Below are 24,157 nucleotides of genomic sequence, written 5' to 3'. Positions count from 1 at the left end.
ATCAAATGGAAAATTGTACAGAATTGAAAAGAAAGATAAACCTTCTGCAATTATAATCCAATTCAAACTGAATGACACACTACAAAATACATTTTAAAATGTACTAATATTTCTTACACAGATTTGAAATATTTTCTATCATGAAAATATCTCCCCTGAAGTTTATAATATGAAGTTTATTTCCAAAATGCTATATGTACCAATTCTTCACATTTGTGTTTTTTCTCATCAGAAATGGTTGCTTATGGGTACCTTCATGTGTGTGTAAAATATTACTTCTCTCAGATTTTTATTAACAGATTTTAGATGTATGAATTTTATTTAAAAAATTATGCTAAACGCTATATATCTATTGTTTAGCTGGAATGGAACGTTTGTATCCTGTATATTTGACTGTGATATGTGGTTGTCTCACCAAGCTATCTTAAGAGGAATGCACTTACAGTACTGTAAGTCGCTCTGGATACGAGCATCTGCTAAATGACTAAGATGTCAAATGTAAATGTTTTACATACAGATTTCATACTACTATATGGATTTTTAACATAAAAAAAAAAAACATGGTTATTTGTCTCTCTGAAATGAAACCAAGTGATAGATTTTAAACAAATACTGTACATATCTGTCATTCAACAGCCCCATGCTATGATTAGATGGTAAATTAGCTTTGGTGTGTTTTTTCACTAACATTTCTGAAAATGTATATATAGTGTTTTGTCATGAAACTCTTCATATTGTTTTATATTAGTTTATTAGTCTTATCTATTGAAAATGTACGCTTTGGTTAGTCTTCCATGTACAATAGTCTAATACGAATGTTTTGAATAAGCAAATACACCAACCTGCCTTTCAATAGATCTACACTCTGATATGCATGCACACATACAGAACGCACAGATACACAGTCAAAAAAACACACAACTACTTGCACTCTAAAATTCAAATGCAGAGGGCTTTAATAAATACAAGTATGAGGTACATACAGAAGTTCAAGTAACGAAGGAGGTGTTTGTACTAGGTTCACAGTTCAGATGTAACAGCATGCTCCCAACATCACCATGGCCACAAGCACAGAGACTCTCTCTAATCCAGGGTTAGGATCAATTCACTTCCTGAATTGACTGAATTCAAATGGAATTCACCCCAACCCTACTGTAAGTCCTAGCTGGCCCTGTATCCCTCTCCCCGACCTCCAAGTCAAACTATTTGCTGTAGAGGACACATTGATCCTGCTCCTGTAAGTCACTCTGGATAAGAGCATACGCTAAATGACAAAAATGTCAATGGAATAGAAACATTATTGGTATGTTCAGACAGCTCGGGCTAACGTACTTCTTCTGGTTTGCTCATCCAGGTAAAAGGTGTTAATATGGAGTTAGATATCTGCCAAAKGTTGAACGCACAACATTTTGGCAGTTCTCTGACGCCATATGTTTAGCTAGTCTACGCCTGAGCTGTAGAGATGAAAGGAAGTTAATGTGTGCTGTGCTAACACGAGCTGTCCAGTACAAGTTGGGTGTTGTGGTATAAAGAGACATATGGTTCAAACTGTATGGTCTTTTCACTTCACTGATATTTATGGCCCACATACATTTCTATTTGATCGTCTGTATTTATTTTTTATTGGACTACGTTCTACAAACATGTCATGGAGACGACACCTAGATTTCACTACCACATGCCCCACCCTGTCTTCAGAACTACATCATCAGAACAATATAAAAGTATTAAAATAGACTGCTGCTGGTTGTTTGGGTTTGAAAATATCAAAGAGGAAGAGTTTAAAAACACATGAGCATCACATAAAGGTACCTGCATTGAGTAAAACATGTACAGTCTTTATTGGATTGTTTGGTATGGAGAATGTCCATCTACACCTGCCAACCGGGTTTGACAGTCAATGACTCATTTTAATTTCTAAACTTGACCCTGTGATGACCCATGGTTACCAGGAAGTAAGTGTGTGTGTGTGTGTGTGTGTGTGTGTGTGTGTGTGTGTGTGTGTGTGTGTGTGTGTGTGTGTGTGTGTGTGTGTGTAAAATGTATGAGGGAAAAAAGGTGAAATGTGTGACGGTTACATCAAAATGTACATACAGCACAAACTCACGTTACTTCAGTAAACACAGGGGTGGACTTTCACAGTAAGGGGGCGAGGTTACCAGGTGGGGTGGTGTCATGTGACATGAAACGTTTATCTGAGGGGTGGTAGAATTGGGTGGGGCTTAGGCAGAAAGGGGTGGAGCTACTTGGCGTTGGAAGAGCCGCTGAGCATCTTCCTGATGGCCTGGCAAATGGCTTCGCGGTCGATGCCGTAAATCTTGAGCAGCTCGTTGGGCTTGCCGCTGCGGGGAACGTGGGCCACGGCCAGCCGCTGTAGGGTGAAGCCCTGCTCGTTCACCACCGCTGAGCACACTGCCTCCCCCAGACCACCTGAGGAACAGCAACAATACATTAAATACGTGACATGAGAGAGGGAAGGGACAGGAAGAACCTTCTCTGTGACAGGGTTATGGTCAATTCATATTCAATTCAGTCAATTTGAAATTCGGTTTCCTTCCCGAAATTTGGTGAATTGAAAGGGAATTGACCCCAATCTGAGACACTAGGATTAAGTTGAGCTCAAACACTGACCTAAGGTCAGCTTTGTGTTTATCCCTCCACACTTAAAGGTTATGATTGTGGGTAGATAAGCTGATCCTAGATCAGTGCCCACTGCCTAAAGGTTCTACCTGTAGCCACTCGTTGCTCATTGGTCATTTGGATGAAGCCATTGATCTATTTCTGTTGCCATGCAAGCCCCCCCTATATTCTCACCCTCTATCTGTCTTTCGTTCTCTGACTCTTTTTCTCCCATGCTATCCCTAGTTTCTCTCCCCTTAGGGGACAGAGAGGGGGATGCTACTGATTTTGGATGCTACACATCTTTGGTCCAGTCTGTCCCCTCCCCACCCCCACTCTCATCTCCTCCGGACCTAACCTACACAGGCTGGGCAGGACTAGGCATGGCTGTCTGTGTTGGACATAGCTGTCTATGTGATATCTGGGTCACAGAAAGCCCCATGGGAACACACTCCACTAAGGAAAGCTGACAGCACTCTGCTTCCCTGGTGCACACACACACACACACACACACACACACACACACACACACACACACACACACACACACACACACACACACACACACACACACACACACACCACACACACACACACACACACACACACACACACACACACACACACACACACACAGTCTCCCTCCTCAGCAAACAAAATACACCAGAACAGAATATATCTCGCCCACCATGACAGCACCTAACATGTGGTGCCTCTCGAGCCAATGAGAACATGCCACTGCATCACGTCTCAGCCACTCATCCAATTGGAACATGCCACCACAACACACCCCAGTGTCTATGGGCCAATGAGAGGACACTGGCTGCATATTCATAAATAAATAATGGCAAAATATTTCAGGTTGCCAGGTTGTAAAGGCCATGCAATATATATGGCTAAAACACTACAATGTGGCTAAACTACATAAAGTACCCTCGAGTGCTGGAGTCTGGTGAAGTGGTTACTTCCTGGTGTTTGGTCCCTCTCTAACTTCCTGGTGTTTGGTCCCTCTCTAACTTCTTGATGTTTGGTCCAAGGAGGTCGGAACACTGGTCAGAAAAAGCGTACCTTCGTAGTAGTGGTCCTCTACAGTGAGGATACGCCCCCTGGTCTGGCGAGCATGCTCAATGATGGTCTTGGAGTCCAGGGGTTTGATGGTGAACGGATCAATCACCCTGATGAAGATCCTTTCTGGGAAAACAACAAGGTGGAAAACATAGCATTAATCAACAGTAGTGCAGAGGATTGCAGAATTCCCAGGTTTTTCAGAAATCCTGGTTGGAAGATTCACGGAATTAGAAGTGATGTTGTGCGCGTAATGGTAATGAACTGATTGAATTAAATAGCAGCGCATTAGTGCATGGAGCCAATATTAGCGTATAAAGAAAAGAGAGCATTGCCCCAGACAGGAGTAATCAAACTCAGATAAAGTTTTGTCCTGGGTTCCAAGTATTTCTCCACACCCACATAGTTATATCATTGATCTGGCTGTAGTTGTACTGTACCTTTCTTGAGCAGCTCAGCTGCAGCCACGGCTTCATGCAGAGTAATCCCAGCTCCGATCACGGTCACCTTGTCCTCCGTACTCTGGTGCACCACCTGAGATGGACAGGGAAGGGTTAACAGCAAGGCTCTAGCACATCTCATACAGCTCTTCCTGCTCTAGACTATTGGTTGAGAGATTAATTGTTTATCCTACTAGAAGACAACCCTGTCTGTCTGCAGGCTTGTGTTCTAGCCACTCAACCACTTGTACTGCATCTATAGTAGAAACTCTTTCAGTTGTCAGACAAAACGTTCTCAGTGAGATACAGTAGTTCCTATTATGGATGCTGTACAACTGATTAAACTAATCCTTTTACTAATCATAGCACGTCCTGAAGCAGGATAGAAAACTAAAGTGGTTTAGTCAAGGCTGTGATTAGTCTGTGTAGTTAGCGTAATGTAGAAAATATTTCAGAGCTGAGTGGTGCTCACCTTAGCCTGTCCAACATGGAAGTCCTCATTGCTGCTGTAGATGATGGGATTCTCGGGGCGGCTGGTTCTTATGTAGCAAACACCCTAAAAAAAGATAACATAGTACAATGTATATTGGAATTCATTGTAAACAGGTATTACATAGTAGGGTGAGAACACAAAGCCCACCCCATGGTTTTGGGGGGGTGTGGGAGGTAGAGGGAAAACATTAATGTTGGAGGACAAATAACATATTGTGGGAGGGGATGAGAAACAAATAGCATTTTGGGAGTATGGAGATAAGGACCAATAACATTTTGAGGGTATGGGGATAAGGACCAATAACATTTTGAGGGTATGGAGATAAGGACCAATATCTTTTTGGGGGTATGGGGATAAGAACCAATGTCTTTTGGGGGGTATGGGGATAAGAACCAATATCTTTTTGGGGGTATGGGGATAAGGACCAATATCTTTTTGGGGGTATGGGGATAAGACCATATATTTTTGGGGGTATGGGGATAAGATCCAATATATTTTGGGGGTATGGGGATAAGAACATATATTTTGGGGGGTATGGGGATAAGAACCAATATCTTTTTTGGGGGTATGGGGATAAGGACCAATATCTTTTGGGGGGTATGGGGATAAGAACCAATATTTTTGGGGGTGTATGGGGATAAGGACCAATATCTTTTTGGGAACATGGGGATAAGAACCAATATCTTTTAGGGGGTATGGGGATAAGAACCAATAGCCTTTTGGGGGTATGGGGATAAGAACCAATAGCTTTTGGGGGGTATGGGGATAAGGACCAATTGCATTTTGGGAACATGGGGATAAGAACCAATATATTTTTGGGGGTATGGGGATGAGGTCCAATTGCATTTTGCGGGTATGGGGATAAGAACCAATATATCTTTGGAGGTATGGGGATAAGGACCAATAGCATTTTGGTGGGAGGATATAATAAGTACCTTTGTGCTGGCTGCAAGCTCCACTGCCTTTTCAATAGAAACGCCATCGCTGGGGTAGAAGATGGTTGCCGTGGGGATGGCCCTAAACATGGCTATGTCTTCTAGACCCATCTGAGATGGCCCGTCCTCTCCTGGAACACACACATACTCACATAGTTAGAATCATTTAATTCCAAAATGTTGTCAAATGTAGCAGAAAGCAAACAGTATGTTGTTTGTCAGGGACTTTAGACGTGCTTCATTGAGCGTGCCTGGTGAAAACCACATCCATCCCACACTCCAGGCATGCTCAACAAAACCTGAATACTATTTCAACCAAATATAAAGCGAAAGGCCTGGTGGACCGACAGAAATGCAGGTGTATAAGACCAGAAAGGAATGAGGACAATAGGACAGACTGACGGAGAGAGGGCAGACAGGTGTGCAGACGGACAGACAGACAGAGTGGCATGCAGGTGTGCAGACAGCGAGAGTGGCAGGCAGGTGTGCAGACAGACTGTAGGACAGACAGACAGAGAGAGTAGCATGCAGGTGTGCAGATAGACAGTAGGACAGACAGAGAGTGGCAGACAGGTGTGCAGACAGACAATAGGACAGACAGACAGAGTAGCATGCAGGTGTGCAGACAGACAGTAGGACAGACAGAGAGAGTGGCAGGCAGGTGGTCAGACAGACAGTAGGACACACAGTAGGAAAGACAGACAGAGAGTGGCATGCAGGTGTGCAGGCAGACAGAGAGAGTGGCAGGCAGGTGTGCAGACTGACAGTAGGACAGACAGACAGACAGACAGGCAGGTGTGCAGACAGACAATAGGACAGACAGACAGAGTGGTAGGCAGGTGTGCAGACAGAGATACAGACAGACAGACAGGCAGACAGAGATAGAGAGTGGCATACAGGTGTACAGACAGACAGTAGGACAGACAAAGTGGCAGGCAGGTGTGCAGACAGACAGTAGGACAGACAGAGAGCGAGAGAGACAGAAAGACAGAGAGAGTGGTAGGCAGGTGTGCAGACAGACACTAGGACAGGCAGGCAGATTGAGAGGGTGGCATGCAGTGTACCTGAGGGACTAACAGAGGAGAGGGATATCAGGTCCTCCGGTGAAGGTGACAGCGTCCAGGACAGACAGGGTCAGGGGTCAGGGAGGGTGAGGAGAGAGGGAGGCTAGGGAACTCAGGGGGTGAAGGAGAAGGTGAGGAGGAAAACACAGAAGTGGAGAGAGAGAAAGAAAAATAGGAACTTGGATCAAGGAGGAGGACAGTCACGTTAGGCTTTCAGAACATTTGAGGATGCGTAGACTTGAGGAGCCAATAGAAAGAGTGCAGAGTGAGTGAGGTCACTGGGGAAAGGGTGGGGTTGTGAGATGATAGGTTACAGTTCATGGGGGTGATGGTGGGAGGTTGTGTGAGTAGCATGTAGTGAGGGTGTTTGGGGTGGATGAATGGCTGACAGACAGACTCACCGATGGACAGGCCGCAGTGGGAGCCACACAGATTGATGTTGCTCTCTGAGATGGCAGCCATGCGGAGCTGGTCGTAGGCCCGGGTGAAGAAGGAGGCCAGGGTGCTGGCGTACACAACGTTCCTCTCACGGGCAGCGCAACCAGTGGCAACACTCACCTAGAGGGAGGAGGGGAAGAAGGGGTTCCATCATACTATAACAATGGCGGCTGGTGACTTTGGCAAGATTAGTTTGGGCGAATAATGGATAGAAATTATTTTAATGAAGCCAAGGGTGACATCTTCCAAGTCACCGTCTATTAATTTACAAGGGATGCGTCCTAAATGGCCCCATATTCCCTATATAGTGTATTACTTTGTGTACACCCTGGTTAAAAGTATACTATAAAGGGAATAGGGTGCTATTCAAGATGTAGGCACAAATTCAGGAGGACCATCCTCCTCTTCCTTCCTGGATGAGCCTCCTCTGGAGCCAGGCAGTAAATCTAGTCCCTCTTGAACCCCTCGGGGACATGTGCAGTGACCTCCGCAATTATTGGGACAGTGAAGGATTTTTTATTATTTTGGCTCTATACTCCAAAGGTTTGGGTTTAAAATCAAACAACGACTGAGGGTAAAGTGCTGTCACGCTCTGACCATAGAGAGCCTTTTATTATCTATGTTGGTTAGGTCGGGGTGCGACTATGGTGGGTAATCTAGGTTGTCTTTTTCTATGTTGGCCTGGTATGGTTCCCAATCAGAGGCAGCTGTTTATCGTTGTCTCTGATTGGGGATCATATTTAGGCAGCCATTTCCCCACTGTGTTTTGTGGGATCTTGTTTTTGTGTTGATGCCTGTGAGCACTACAGAGCGTCACGTTTCGTTTATTCTTTATTGTTTTTTGTGCGGGTCACATAATAAATAAATATGTCGAACCGATATCCCGCTGCGCTTTGGTCCGAGTATGCTTACGACGATCGTGACAAGTGCAGACTGTCAGCTTTAATTTGAGGGTATTTTCATCCATATCGGCTAAGCCGCTTAGAAATTACAGCACTTTTTCTACATTGTACCACCATTTTAGGGGACCAAAAGTAATGGTCCAAATTCAGTTATATGTGACAAATGTCATACCTCCAAGACATGCTAACCTCTCACCATTACAATAACAGGGGAGGTTAGAATTTTATATCATACCTCCAAGACATGCTAACCTCTCACCATTACAATAACAGGGGAGGTTAGAATTTATGGGAGGGTATGATATTTGTGCGACTGTCATTTTTTCACTCATAATTATTCACGATTCAGTCAGAATTATCCATAGCATCCAGATTAATGTAGATGTATTTAGAAAAATTGACTTAAAAAGAAAAAAAAAAAATGACTCCAAAATGACACAATACATTATTTACCATCCATTTATATTGGCCACAAAATGATCTGAAACACAACCAAAACAAACAGCAAATGCATTCAACAAATKTGTAGAGTCACAAGCTTGATGTAGTCATTGCGTGCTATGAATATATTAATAAATTCTAAACTTTTTACTATTTTAATACACATTTAATACACATACAACCCGCCCAAGCCCCCACCATTTCTCCTTCACCCAAATCCAGATTGCTGATGTTCTGAAAGAGCTGCAAAATCTGGACCCCTACAAATCAGCCCGGGCTAGACAATCTGGACCCTCTCTTTCTAACATTATCTGCCGAAATTGTTGCAACCCCTATTACTAGCCTGTTCAACCTCTCTTTCGTATCGTATGAGATTCCCAAAGATTGGAAAGCTGCCGCGGTCATCCCCCTCTTCAAAGGGGGAGACACTCTAGACCCAAACTGTTACAGACCTATATCTATCCTGCCCTGCCTTTCTAAGGTCTTCGAAAGCCAAGTTAACAAACAGTTCACCGACCATTTTGAATCCCACCGTACCTTCTCTGCTATGCAATCTGGTTTCAGAGCTGGTCATGGGAGCACCTCAGCCACGCTCAAGGTCCTAAACGATATCATAACTGCCATCGATAAGAGACATTACTGTGCAGCCATATTCATCGACCTGGCCAAGGCTTTCGACTCGGTCAATCACCACATTTTTATTGGCATACAAATTCCTTGGTTTCTCAAATGACTGCCTCGCCTGGTTCACCAACTACTTCTCTGACAGAGTTCAGTGTGTCAAATCGGAGGGACTGTTGTAGGACCTCTGGCAGTCTCTATGCCACAGGGTTCAATTCTCGGGCCGACTCTTCTCTGTATACATCAATGATGTCGCTCTTGCTGCTGGATATTCTCTGATCCACCTCTACGCAGACGACACCATTCTGTATACTTCTGGCCATTCTTTGGACACTGTGTTAACTTCTTACGTCTGAAATCCCGTTAACGGGATCGATTTGACAACAGCCAGTGAAAGTGCATGGCGCCAAATTCAAACAGAAATCTCATAATTAAAATTCCTCAAACATACAAGTATTATACACCATTTTAAAGATGAACTTGTTGTTAATCCCACCACAGTGTCCGATTTCAAAAAGGCTTTACGGCGAAAGCATACCATGCGATTATGTTAGGTCAGTGCCTAGTCACAAAAAACACAGCCATTTTTTCCAGCCAAAGAGAGGAGCCACAAAAAGCAGAAATGGAGATAAAATGAATCACTTTGATGATCTTCATCAGATGGCACTCATAGGACTTCATGTTACACAATACATGTATGTTTTGTTCGATTAAGTTCATATTTATATCCAAACATCTCCGTTTACATTGGCGCGTTATGTTCAGTAATGTTTTGCTTCCAAAACATCCRGTGATTTTGCAGAGAGCCACATCAATTTACAGAAATATTCAAAAATGTTGATGAAAATACAAGTGTTATGCATGGAATTAAAGATATACTTCTCCTTAATGCAACTGCTGTGTCACATTTCAAAAAAGCTTTACAGCGAAAGCACACCATGGAATAATCTGAGTACAGCACTCAGCCACCAAAACAAGCCATACAGATACCCGCCATGTTGTGGAGTCAACAGAAGTCAGAAATAGCATTATAAATACTTACTTACCTTTGATGATCTTCATCGGAATGCACTCCCAGGAATCCCAGTTCCACAGTAAATGTTTGTTTTGTTCGATAAAGTCCATCATTTATGTCCAAATACCTCCTTTTTGTTCGCGCGTTTAGTTCACAAATCCAAATTCACAAGACGCAGGCACTTGGTCCAGACAAAAAGTCAAAACAGTTCCATTACAGTTCGTAGAAACATGTCAAACGATGTATAGAATCAATCTTTAGGATGTTTTTATCATAAATCTTCAATAATATTCCAACCGGACAATTCCTTTGTCTTTAGAAATGAAAGGGAACGCAGCTCGCTCTCAAGGCTGCGCGCGTGACTTAGCTCATGGCATTCTGCCAGACCCCTGGTTCAAACAGCTCTTATTCGCTCCCCCTTCACAGTTGAAGCCTGAAACATTTCATCTGAACGTGAAAATAGCGCCCCCAGCCATAAGAAGTTAACTAACCTCCAGACGAGCTTCAATGCCATACAACTCTCCTTCCGTGGCCTCCAACTGCTCTTAAATGCAAGTAAAACTAAATGCATGCTCTTCAACCGATCGCTGCCCACACCTGCCCGCCCGCCCAGCATCACTACTCTGGACGGTTCTGACTTAGAATATGTGGACAACTACATATACCTAGGTGTCTGGTTAGACTGTAAACTCTCCTTCCAGACTCACATTAAGCATCTCCAATCCAAAATTTAATCTAGAATCGGCTTCCTATTTCACAACAAAGCATCCTTCACTCATGCTGCCAAACATACCCTTGTAAAACTGACCATCCTACCGATCCTCGACTTCGGCGATGTCATTTGCAAAATAGCCCCCAACACTCTACTCAACAAATTGGATGCAGTCTATCACAGTGCCATCCGTTTTGTCACCAAAAGCCCCATATACTACCCACCACTGCGACCTGTACGCTTTCGTTCGCTGGCCCTCGCATCATACTCGTCGCCAAACCCACTGGCTTCAGGTCATCTACAAGTCTCTGATAGGTAAGGCCCCGCCTTATCTCAGCTCACTGGTCATCATAGCAGCAGCCGTAGCACACGCTCCAGCAGGTATATCTCTCTAGTCACCCCCAAAGCCAATTCCTCCTTTGGCCGCCTTTCCGTCCAGTTCTCTGCTGCCAATGACTGGAATGAATTACAAAAATCACTGAAGCTGGAGACTCTTACCTCCCTCACTAGCTTTAAGCACCAGCTGTCTGAGCAGCTCACAGGTCACTGCACCTGTACATAGCCCATCTGTAAATAGCCCATCCAACTACCCCATCCCCATACTGTATTTATTTATTTATCTTGCTCCTTTGCACCCCTGTATCTCTACTTGCACATTCATCTTCTGCACATCAATCACTCTAGTGTCTAATTAGTATATTGTAATTACTTCGCCACCATGGCCTATTTATTGCCTTACCTCTCTTTTCTTACCTCATTTGTACTCACTTTATATAGATTTTCTTCAACTGTATTATTGACTGTATGTTTTGTTTATTCCATGTGTAACTGTGTTGTTGTATGTGTCGAACTGCTTTGCTTTATCTTGGCCAGGTCACAGTTGTAAATGAGAACTTGTTCTCAACTTGCCTACCTGGCTAAATAAAGGTGAAATTAAAAAATTAAAAGATAAGTGAATTTGTCCCAATACTTTTGGTCCCCTAAAATGGGGGGGAATATGTACAAAAAGTGCTGTCATTTTCTAAACAGTTCACCCAATATGGATGAAAATACCTTCATCTTTAAGCTGTCAGTCCTCACTTTAACCTTTAACCCCAGTCATTGATTTTTTTTACATCCAAACTTTTGGGGTATAGAGCCAAAAGAAATCCCTCTCTGTCCCAATAATTACAGGGGGCACTGTACTTCATTTGTATGGTGGTCCTGCACCTGCAGAGTCTTAGACATGTAGGAAGTTACTGAACACAAATCAGCTGCAGATACAGTACTTCTGAAGTTCAGTAGAACCACAAAATTACATAGAACAATATTTATTGTATCTCTATGACCTGAGGATCCAAAGGGTCAAGTGAGGTCTCCATGGGAACGATAACTGCTGARCCAATCACAATCAAAGGTTCATGCCTCCAGAAGTTATGTAAAAGTCAGTGAGAAGTCAGTCAGTCCAAAAGCACAGGAGCTTACAGTACCATATGTGAGGAATCACTCTCATGCATTGTCATTTCCTGTTTCCTGTCTCCAGAGCCCTCCCCAATCCCCCTGCTCCTCTCCTCAATGTAATATGGACTCATTCATATTCTATAGCAGTACCAAACAGAGGAACTATTATCCCATGTCCCTATTCTCCACTACTTTGAATCTGGACAAAGAGGACAGAACTCCTGTTATTGACTCCTGTCATTGTATAGAAGAGAATTGAATTAGTCTCCTTTTCTGTATCTCTTTCGCAACATATATTTTWTTTTATTTTCTGTTTACCAAAAACAGTGGCGGGGTGTCCACTGTGTGATTATTTGAATTGCAGCTTGCACCTTTGATACAGTATTCACAAACACATGACATAATGCAGTCATAAATCAGTCATAACATTAACACCGGTGCCTCTCTGATTTTCTCATATCAATATTAATGATTCCTCATTAGAGAATCTGTCTGTCTCATTTGAACCTGTCATTCTGGCTCTTTTCTGCACGTCGTCTTTATGATAATAGTCTAGCAGCCAGCGAGCCAGCCAGTCAGTCAACCAGTCAGTCAGTCTGTCAGTTAGTCAGTCAGCCAGGCAGTCACCTACCCAGTCAGTCAGCCAGTCACCCAGTCCGTCAGCCAGTAAACCAGTCCGCCAGCCAGTCAGTCACCCAGTCAGTCAGTGAGATCAGCCAGACGGCCACACCCACCCTCCTCTCTGATGAATATTTCACCTCTCAACTCAGCATGACTGACTTGTTATAACGGCTGCTCAAACACAGCCCTGACCTACATCTGAACAGACTGCCAGGAGGAACCAGACAAATGGCCAGGCAGCTACTGTATACAGTACAGCCAGGCCTGAATGGCTGACTCTTCCAAAATGTTAATGTATGGGCAGATTGCAATGAGAGGGTGAAATAAGTGGGGAGGGGAGAGAGAGAAACAGAAAGATACAGATACATTTTCCTATTTATTTATATATACAGTGGGGAGAACAAGTATTTGATACACTGCCGATTTTGCAGGTTTTCCTACTTACAAAGCATGTAGAGGTCTGTAATTTTTATCATAGGTACACTTCAACTGTGAGAGACGGAATCTAAAAAAAAATCCAGAAAATCACATTGTATGATTTTTAAGTAATTCATTTGCATTTTATTGCATGACATAAGTATTTGATCACCTACCAACCAGTAAGAATTCCAGCTCTCACAGACCTGTTAGTTTTTCTTTAAGAAGCCCCCTGTTCTCCACTCATTACCTGTATTAACTGCACCTGTTTGAACTCGTTACCTGTATAAAAGAACACTGTCCACACACTCAATCAAACAGACTCCAACCTCTCCACAATGGCCAAGACCAGAGAGCTGTGTAGGACATGAGGATAAAATTGTAGACCTGCACAAGGCTGGATGGGCTACAGGACAATAGGCAAGCAGCTTGGTGAGAAGGCAACAACTGTTGGCGCAATTATTAGAAAATAGAAGAAAATAGAAGAAGTTCAAGATGATGGTCAATCACCTCGGTCTGGGGCTCCATGCAAGATCTCACCTCGTGGGGCATCAATGATCATGAGGAAGGTGAGGGATCAGCCCAGAACTACACGCAGGACCTGGTCAATGACCTGAAGAGAGCTGGACCACAGTCTCAAAGAAAACCATTAGTAACACACTACGCCGTCATGGATTAAAATCCTGCAGCGCACACAAGGTCCCCCTGCTCAAGCAGGCGCATGTCCAGGCCCGTCTGAAGTTTGCCAATGACCATCTGGATGATCCAGAGGAGGAATGGGAGAAGGTCATGTGGTCTGATGATTCAAAAATAAGAGCTTTTTGGTCTAAACTCCACTCGCCGTGTTTGGGGAAGAAGAAGGATGAGTACAACCCAAGAACACCATCCCAACCGTGAAGCATGGAGGTGGAAACATCATTCTTTGGGGATGCTTTTCTGCAAAGGGGACAGGACGACTGCACCTTATTGAGGGGAGGATGGATGGGCCATGTATTGCGAGATCTTAGCCAAGAACCTCCTTCCCTCAGTAAGAGCATTGATGATGGGTCGTGGCTGGGTCTTCCAGCATGACAACGACCCGAAACACACAGCCAGGGCAACTAAGGAGTGGCTCCGTAAGAAGTATCTCAAGGTCCTGGAGTGGCCTAGCCAGTCTCCAGACCTGAACCCAATAGAAAATTTTTGGAGGGAGCTGAAAGTCCGTATTGCCAGCGACAGCCCCGAAACCTGAAGGATCTGGAGAAGGTCTGTATGGAGGAGTGGGCCAAAATCCCTGCTGCAGTGTGTGCAAACCTGGTCCAAGACTACAGGAAACGTATGATCTCTGTAATTGCAAACAAAGGATTCTGTACCAAATATTAAGTTCTGCTTTTCTGATGTATCAAATACTTATGTCATGCAATAAAATGCTAATTAATTACTTAAAAATCATACAATTTGATTTTCTGGATTTTTGTTTTAGATTCCTTCTCTCACAGTTGAAGTGTACCTATGATAAAAATTACAGACCTCTACATGCTTTTTAAGTAGGAAAATCTGCAAAATCGGCAGTGTATCAAATACTTGTTCTCCCCACTGTATATATATATATTCAGTTTATTTACAAAATATTTTGTTAACACTTATTTTTCTTAAAACTGCGTTGTTGGTTAAGGGCTTGTAAGTAAGCATTTCACTGTAAAGTCTACACCTGTTGTGTTCGGCGCATGTGACAAATACGATTTGATTTGATTTTGATTTGAAAGAGAGAGAGACCTACAAAGACAGACAGAGATAGAAAGAGAAAGAGAGAAATAGACAGAAAGCGAGTGGTGGGCAGTATACTGTATGAGAGGCTGCAGAGCCATAGGCAGCAGCCAGCTGTGTGTAGGGAGGGAGGGTGCATGGCGAGGCATCGGAGGAATGGAGGGAGGGAGGGAGCATGGCATACTGTAAGTAGGTCATGTCGCAGCCTCTCAGCCTCTCTCTCCAGTCCCAGTGTTATATTATGGATGGACCCACATCTCAGCCTCTCTGCCTCTTTCTACAGTCCCAGTGTTACATTATGGATGGACCCACATCTCAGCCTTTCTCTCCAGTCCCAATGTTACATTATGGTTGGACCCACATCTCAGGCTCTCTCTACAGTCCTAGTGTTACATTATGATTGGACGCACATGCATTATTCACCAGACCAGCCTCAGTAACACTGAGAGAGAACATTTTTTGATTCAGCCAATCAGACCTTTAAAAAAAAATATTTAATGAGAAAGGACAGTGAAGAGAAGTCTAAAAATCCCACATATCTCCCACCTCAACCAGGCTAGAGCAAATTCTCAAAGGATCTAAAATATTTAAAATAATATTCAAACCCAGGTCTGGGGACAGGGCATTCTGTTCAAACCCAGGTCTGGGGACAGGGCATTCTGTTCAAACCCAGGTCTGGGGACAGGGCATTCTGTTTAGCATCAGAGCGAGAGACGTAAGTAGAGGAGAGAGGACAGCTAAACTGAGCCACTAAATGCTGCTGCAATTGTATTTCTTATTTTAATCTGAGTACATCTCTATGTTTCAGGATAGATTCTTATTTAATTTTTTACACAAATATTTGTTTGGGGGACAGGTCATCTTTTAAAAGCTTGTTGAGGTTAGAGAAAGTGTTTGTCTGTGTTTATAGAGTGGTCATACTTAGTTCCAATAGGTTTCTCCTGACCCTGACAGCATCACCTGTGACCAGGACCAACTCAAGAGGGTTTCATTTCCTACCATGTTCTGTTGAGCGATGTAACACTCCACAAAGCGGTTGGGATGTTCGTTCTTGAAGATCTCAGAGTAGGTGATGTTGTTTGTGTCTCCGTCCAGGACCACCACGCGCTCGTTGTAACGACCTAGTTTAGCCAGGGCCATGCCATAGGCTTTCCTGGTGGAAACCTGTAGAAAGACAACCATTCAATCAATTAATCAACCAATCAACTAATCAATCAATCAATCAACCAGTCATTAATAATAATAAGAAAGCAATAAGTCAATAAGCCAATAAGTCTACCTGTTATTTATGTATCATTATACGACATTCTAGTTGACAGTACTCAAAGTTGTGACAGTTTATTTTATGATATCTTGTTTGGGACTGTGGGCTGAGTCCCTAGTGTCAGTGCAGTCAATAATGTCGACACCTCTGTGATTGGGATGAGAGCACAATCCCAGATGTACTGTAAATGGTGAGGTGCAATGGAGGTTGCTGAGGGGAGGACCACTAGCCTGTCCTCCTGTGGTGAGGTGTGTGTTCTATGTGTTACCTTCTCTCCCTGCTTGTAGGCGGGTGCGCTGGGCATGCGGATGTTGCACAGGCTGACTGGCGGGGCGTCCTCCATGGGCGTGGCAGGGTACAGGCGCTTGCTGCTGTTCATGATGCGCGCCTGCAGATCCTTCACGACTCCCTCAGCCATGTCTTTGGGCAGGGGCTTGGCATGCCAGCCCATCTTATCCTCCACAGCTGGCAAGCGTGGACAGCAGAATACACAACATCAAAATACATACAGTATACTCAACATTATATTGTATACGCATACATAGGCCCAGGAGTTTTTCCTGATCATGTGACCTGACCAGTAAAAACTGGTACTGAAATCAGGTCACATGGTCAGTAAAAAGTCCTTTGCGACACATTATACAGTAGTGACTTGTGTGTGCATATACTGAGATAGAGGGAAACCCATCACTGAGATAGAGGGTAGCCCATCACTGAGATAGAGCGTAGCCCATCACTGAGATAGAGGGAAACCCATCACTGAGATAGAGGGTAGCCCATCACTGAGATAGAGGGTAGCCCATCACTGAGATAGAGGGTAGCCCATCACTGAGATAGAGCGTAGCCCATCACTGAGATAGAGGGTAGCCCATCACTGAGATAGAGGGTAGCCCATCACTGAGATAGAGGGTAGCCCATCACTGAGATAGAGGGTAGCCCATCACTGAGATAGAGGGTAGCCCATCACTGAGAAAGAGGCCTAGTATGAGTAATATAATGTAACCAGTAGTCATGTGAGGCTGAGAGTACCTGGGATGCCCTTGCCCTTGGTGGTCTTGGCGATGATGGCAGTGGGCTGGTGGCGAGCCTGGCTCAGAGCCTTACACAGCTCCTCCACACTGTGCCCATCCACGATGATGGCATGCCAACTGTAGAAACACATCAGAAAACCCATTTCACATATGGAAACACATGAACACACTTTCTCTACTCATACACACATAAACAATACATTCCACATATGCCCACTAATGTTGACATATGCCTTCACACATTCACAGACTCGTTCTCCCAGCACATTCACAAAGATGATCACTCTCTCGCCGTAAACCCACTTTCACACACACACACTCACCCGAAGGCCTCACAGCGTTTCTGATACTTCTCCACGTGGTGCTGCAGGGGCGCTGGGTCGGTCTGGCCCAGGCGGTTGATGTCCAAGATGGCCACCAGGTTGTCCAGCTGGTAGTAGGAGGCGAATGACATGGCCTCCCACACTGCCCCCTCAGACAGCTCCCCATCCCCCAGAAGGCAGAACACATGGTAGCTAGGCAAGAGAGAGGGATGGGGGGGAGGGTGAGACAGGGGTGTGTGTGTGTCTGACTGGGGGCTGGATGGTAACCTTTACACCTCTCTCTTTCTATAACACCTACACCTACTCTGTTGCCTCATATCTTCACTGAGGCTTCTAGCCACACAGGCTCCTATGAACAGAACAAACGCTCATCTTTTAATCAAATGGTTTGATAATCTGCTTATGTTATGAGTTTTAACCACTGTCCACACAAAATCCCTTTCCAGTACAAATCTATCTAGGGCACATTTTGGAGACTGGCAATATCAGCATTCTGCATATCGGAGATCCACATTCCGAGACAAAAGCTGAATTAGATTGAGGAATGTGAGTGTGGTTTTGAACAATAGACTGAGTGATGAATACTAATGTAAACCTGGTCCAATCGGATTCTGAGACAGAATCTTTCTGGATGGTAAAAAAGAACAGAGTTGTGTCTGCCAGGGCTGTGGTAATTAGAGCAGAACAATTGGGATAGCAGAGCATGCAGCCACTGTACACCCAGAGAACCTTCAAAAACCTCACTATGCTCTAAAGCAATGTTTCCCAACACTGCTCCTTGAGTACCCCAACAGTACACATKTGTATTGTAGCCCTGGAGAAGCACACCTGATTCAACTTGTCAACTAATCATCAAGCCCTTAATGAGTTGCATGAGGTGTGTTTGACCAGGGCTACAACTAACCTGTGTTCTGTTGGTACTGGAGGACCAGGGTCGGGGATCACTGCTCTAAAGACCTCTAAAATACCACAGTATGAACTAGAGTCCACACTTAACACTTTAGAATTCAGAGGCATGCAAAGACTTAAAATCTGTGCGTGCATGTGTGTGAACTCTTACCTAGACTTGTCAAAGTACTTCCCGGTGTAGGCCATCCCACAGGCCACACCCAGGCCCTGACCCAGAGAGCCAGTAGCCACATCCACAAACTGCTGCTTCTGAAACTCCAACGCATACACAGGAACAGGACTGTTACTATCACCATAGAGAGCAGGGATGTGTTCAGTGGGTGGAAAACGTTGATGTATTATTATAAGTTACAAGTTATTGGACAAGTTTAGTGAGGCACTACCTGAACTTGTCCAATAAGAACACAGATTTTTGTTTACAGTTGCAAAACTTTTTGCTACTGTGTGTCCTTCGGAATATGACCCAGGTTTAGAGTTGTTGTGTGATGATATCTGTCTGTTCCTATTTGAGGCTGTTAAAGGTGATGGGTAGGTTAACTGTTAGGCTATTAAAGGTGAGGAGTAGGCTAAGGTCGCGTTCCCCTGCTCTGACGTTGCATGCATCAACCAATGGTTGCGTGCCACATTGACTGTGCAGTCGGGCACCACATTGCTGTAACATATGATATGGTATGGTTAGCTGATACGTTAAATACCTATCCAGGCGTTGTAAGATCTGGCATGGTCATCAATGTCTGAGCAGGAGAACATGACCTAACTGTTAGGCTGTTAATGGTGAAATGTAGGCTAAAGGTAAGGTGTAGGCTAACTCTTAGGCTATTAAAGGTGAGGTGTAGGCTAACTCTTAGGCTATTAAAGGTGAGGTGTAGGCTAACTCTTAGGCTATTAAAGGCCCAATGCAGATGTTTTATATCAATATCATATAATTTCTGTGTAACAATTAAGTAACTTACTGTAATATATTTAATGGATAAAAATAGCTTTTTATCAAAAAACTATTTCTCAACAAATTATTTTGCTAGGACTGTCTAGGAGTGGTCTGAGTGGGGAGGGGAAAACTGAAAACTAGCTGTTATTGGCAGAGAGGTTTGGAACACTCTTTGTTATTGGTCTATTGACCAATTTACCTCATGGTGATGTCACCATGGCAAGCTGAAACTCCCGTCCATGCAAAACCTGCTGATTATAAGGTTCTGTGTAGACTGTATTTTCAACCAGCAACTATCAGGAAATAACACTGATCATTTTTTGGGGCACTTTTACAATGTTAGTTTCAACAGCTGTTGTACAAYATGATACAAAACAGAGGAAAAACATAATTTAGTGCTAAGCTATTAAAGGTGATGTGTAGTAGTTATCACTTACAGGTGTGGGGTGTCCCTCCAGGTTGGACTCCACCTGGCACAGAGAGAGCAGCTCACTCTCCTTCAGGAAGCCAGTCTCTGTCCACATGGAGTACAAGGCTGGGGCGGCATGACCCTGAGGAGAGGAACAGACATCTTACTATAGTACTAGTATATGATACTATAACAAAACCTATAACACTATAACACAACCACAATATAACTGTATAACCAGGAAGAGTAAAATACACTGTTGCTGCTTGCCAGCCAAATAATCATACATATGCCTATGACAATTGCAGACCAACTGTAATATCTATGAAAAATCTATTACAAGCCACAACACAGCCATAAAGAAGCAGATGTTGACCGTTATATGACTTTTATCCAACCAAAACAGTGGCTGGTGGTCAAATCAATTAAGTAAAATGTAAAACTTCAATTCAATAGAACTTTGTTAATCTACGGTGTCTCACCTTAGAGAGGATGAAGCGGTCGTTGTTGATGTTCTTGGGGTCCTCTGGGCGGTACTTCATTGTGTTGAAGAACAGGACAGACATGATTTCTGCCACGCTGCAGCATGATGTAGGGTGTCTGGGAGACCAGGGGTATATAGGAGCAGGGAGGGAGGTTACAACAAGTTAGACACAGACTGATTTTCTTTCTCACACTCACTCACACACACACTCACACACACACACACACACACACACACACACACACACACACACACACACACACACACACACACACACAAAGAACAGACAGACCACTTTACAAACTCATAAACATTCAGAATTGACACAGAGCCTCCAACAGGATTCGAAGTGGAACAGTCTAAAGTCTGAGCTTGCCAATCAAATCTTAGGGCACAATGGGGAAGGATGGGTAACACTATTTAGAGTGTACTAGTCTATCCAAAATACTAATGAGGGGGCCATGCTCAAACCGAGATGCCCTATTGGCTCTCTCTCACAAGAGGTTTGGTGGCACCTTAATTAAGGAGTAGGGGCTCGTGGTAATGACTGGAGCATTAACAGTGCAATGGTATCAAATACATCATGACGGCATTCCATTTCCTCTGTTCCGGCCATTATTATGAGCCGTTCTCCCCTCAGCAGCCTGCTCTCTCTTTATCCCAATTACAGTGACGTCAACATCAGAGGGGTAAACCCGCCCCTTGCAGCGCCAGTTCAGGTCACGGTCACAACACAGACCTATCCCTGCTACAACGAGACTAACCGGAGGCTGGGGAGAGATGGGGACCATTTTGGCTTCTGTGCGCACGGAGTCAGACGATCAGTCAGAGGGCGCCATTTGAAGTCACATTCATCACCGGGCCTATAACGGTTACCTTCCATCTCCAGCCAGCGAAATACTTAACATAACCACTGAGGCATAATCTAAACATTTTCTGTTGAAGGAATAGATGCTCTTTAAAAAAATGTGTAAAGAATTGCGTAGAACTAAAAGTACCGATCAGATGCTCTAAAAACTCAACAAAACTCAGGAATGCTGGCAAGTAGCCTAGCCCAACCAAAAAAACACACTTGACTTTCCCCAGTAACGAAATGCGTAGAGGGGTTTTCTCTCAATCATCGACTGCATGGCTGTTGCTTATATTGTCTAGGCTGTGTACGCTCTTGGGCTATTCGTGGATAGGCTACGGTCGAAGGATGGAGCCACAATGGAATTCATGGATGCGGTAGTTTGTGTATGTGCAATATATAGTGATTGATAGCTTACTCAAATAGATTTGTGATTTCCCCCACAAAAATCTCAATTAAATTCCGTTTGGTGCACTTGTTTGCACACGGGATGTTTATTCATTTAGCTATAATAATGCACTTCAAGTGGGTGTTCACACAATAAGATGAATTGCTGACTATTTATTATGAATATTTACTGACCAACATCCCAGACAGGTTCATCACCATGCGCTTTGTCTTGTGCTAACAAACTCCGAGGCGCTCMTCCGTCACTTACTCGCACGGTTAGACAGATGAAGACACAATATAATTTCCCGATTTTGTTCACACTAGAACATTTCTAATAACAAAAGAATTAAGCCACAATGGCCATAAAATCAATCTTGTTCAATAGACATAAATAAATAATGTGTATAAGTACACAGTTTTCTGCAATTTAAAGATATTAAGCAGATTAAGTGTCAGAACTTTCTCCGAAGGACTCATATGATACATCCTGTTTCTGTTTCATTCATTCATTCTCCATAGCTCAAACAACAAAGAGAGAACATGCGCTTCACTTTGCATTTCACATTGATGTGTGTGTGTGTGTGATGTGGTGTGTGTTGTGGTGTGTGTGTGTGTGTGTGTGTGTGTGTGTGTGTGTGTGTGTGTGTGTGTGTGTGTGTGTGTGTGTGTGTGTGTGTGTGTGTGTGTGTGTGTGTGTGTGTGTGTGTGTGTGTGTGACCTGTTTAACCAGAAGTCCCCACTAGTATAGTAAACAAGGACAAATTTGACCAACTGGGTACATTTTGCCAGTCCCCACAAGGAAAATGCTATTTCTAGGGGGGTTAGAATTAGTGTTTGGGTTAGAATTAGGGTTAAGGGTTAAAGGTTAGGTTTGGAGTTAAGGTTAGGTTTTGGAGTTAAGGTTAGGGTAAGGGTTAGGGGAAATAGGATTTTGAATGGGAATCAAATGTGTGTCCCCACAAGGTTAGCAAAACTAGACTGTGTGTGTTTTGTGTGTGTGTGTGTGTGTATGTTATTATGTTTTCATGTGTTTATGAATGAGTCTTTATACACTCTTCCTAGATTTACGACTGTGTAATCTGTGTTGTGTGTATTTGTATGTGTGTGTGTGTGTATTTGTCTGTCTGTGTCTGGGTCTTACCCGCTGCCCGTTGCGGTGGTAGCCTTGATGCAGTTGATTCGGAGGCGGTTGGCGATGTTCCTGAGCGCCTGCACTGTCTGCTGGTCGGGTTTGTGGTAGTCCTCCATGAAGGCAAAATGTCAAAGCACCAAAAGAACCAATGTGGACTAGACTGCACAGAGGCTGGGCTGTGGTGTGTATTTGTATGGGAGTGAGGTTGGCAGAGGGACCCTGCTCGTGTGTGTGAGTGGCAAAGAGAAGAGGGAAAGAAAGGAGGAGAGGCCAGGATTTATCCCTAGTGAGTGTACACACACACACACACACACACACACACACACACACACACACACACACACACACACACACACACACACACACACACACACACACACACACACACACACACACAACACACACACACTCAAACACACAGAAGAAGGAGGAGAAAGAGGACAGGGCACATGCATGAGTGTGCAAGGAAGGGTTGTGTAAGGGTGTGCGTTAGAAAGAGGGTTGTGTTAGGGGTGTGTGTTAAAAGAGGTTTGTGTTAGGGGTGTGTGTTAGAAAGGGTTGTGTTAGGGGTGTGTGTTAAAAAGAGGGTTGTGTTAGGGTGTGTGGTTAAAAAGAGGGTTGTTTAGGGGTGTGTGTTAGAAAGAGGGTTGTGTAGGGGTGTGTGTTAGGGGTGTGTGTTAGAAGGAGGGTTGTGTTAGGGGTGTGTGTTAAAAAGAGGGTTGTGTTAGGGGTGTGTGTTAGAAAGAGGGTTGTGTTAGGGGTGTGTGTCAAAAAGAGGGTTTGTGTTAGGGTGTGTGTTAAAAAAGAGGTTGTGTTAGGGGTGTGTGTTAGGGGTGTGTGTTAGAAGGAGGGTTTGTGTTAGGGGTGTGTTAAAAAAGAGGGTTGTGTGTAGGGGTGTGTGTAATAGAAGAGGTGTGTGTTAGGGGTGTGTGTTAGAAGGAGGGTGGTGTTAGGGGTGTGTGTTAGAAAGAGGTGTGTGTTAGGGGTGTGTTAGAAAGAGGGTTGTGTTAGGGGTGTGTGTTAGAAAGGAGGGTTGTGTTAGGGGTGTGTGTTAGAAAGAGGTGTGTGTTAAGGGTGTGTGTTAGAAGGAGGGTTGTGTTAGGGGTGTGTGTTAGAAAGGGTGTGTGTTAAGGGTGTGTGTTAGAAGGAGGGTTGTGTTAGGGGTGTGTGTAGAAGAGGTGTGTGTTAAGGGTGTGTGTTAGAAGGAGGGTTGTGTTAGGGGTGTGTGTTAGAAAGAGGTGTGTGTTAAGGGTGTGTGTTAGAGGAGGGTTGTGTTAGGGGTGTGTGTTAGAAAGAGGTGTGTGTTAGGGGTGTGTGTTAGAAAGAGGTGTGTGTTAAGGGTGGTGTGTTAGAGGAGGGTTGTGTTAGGGGTGTGTGTTAGAAAGAGGTGTGTGTTAAGGGTGTGGTGTTAGAAGGAGGGTTGTGTTTAGGGGTGTGTGTTAGAAGAGGTGTGTGTTAAGGTTGTGTG

General features: G+C 44.0%; 1 protein-coding gene across 2 annotated transcripts; it reads right to left on the bottom strand.

The window, feature by feature from the left end:
* Positions 1-933: 933 nt before the first annotated feature.
* Positions 934-23,058, bottom strand: LOC111970402 (transketolase-like). 2 transcript variants are annotated; one of them, XM_023997116.2, is made up of 14 exons: positions 22,699-23,058; positions 20,316-20,433; positions 19,862-19,975; positions 18,648-18,745; positions 17,588-17,779; positions 17,263-17,381; positions 16,502-16,698; positions 15,969-16,133; positions 7,018-7,174; positions 5,553-5,683; positions 4,597-4,680; positions 4,125-4,218; positions 3,688-3,810; positions 934-2,430 (listed from the first exon to the last, which is right to left on the bottom strand). In XM_023997116.2, the coding sequence occupies exons 1-14, from the start codon at positions 22,803-22,805 to the stop codon at positions 2,243-2,245; spliced, it is 1,887 nt and encodes a 628-aa protein (XP_023852884.1). In that variant the 5' UTR covers positions 22,806-23,058; the 3' UTR covers positions 934-2,242. The 2 variants fall into 2 exon arrangements, with proteins under 2 accessions (XP_023852884.1, XP_070301833.1); XM_070445732.1 differs by having other exon boundaries at positions 18,648-18,751; positions 22,699-23,057.
* Positions 23,059-24,157: the final 1,099 nt, after the last annotated feature.

This window comes from Salvelinus sp. IW2-2015, linkage group LG11, assembly GCF_002910315.2.
Source record: "Salvelinus sp. IW2-2015 linkage group LG11, ASM291031v2, whole genome shotgun sequence".
NCBI lineage: Eukaryota > Metazoa > Chordata > Actinopteri > Salmoniformes > Salmonidae > Salvelinus > Salvelinus sp. IW2-2015.
Note: the sequence above shows the minus strand (reverse complement) of the source record. Positions and strands in the feature narration are given on the sequence as shown.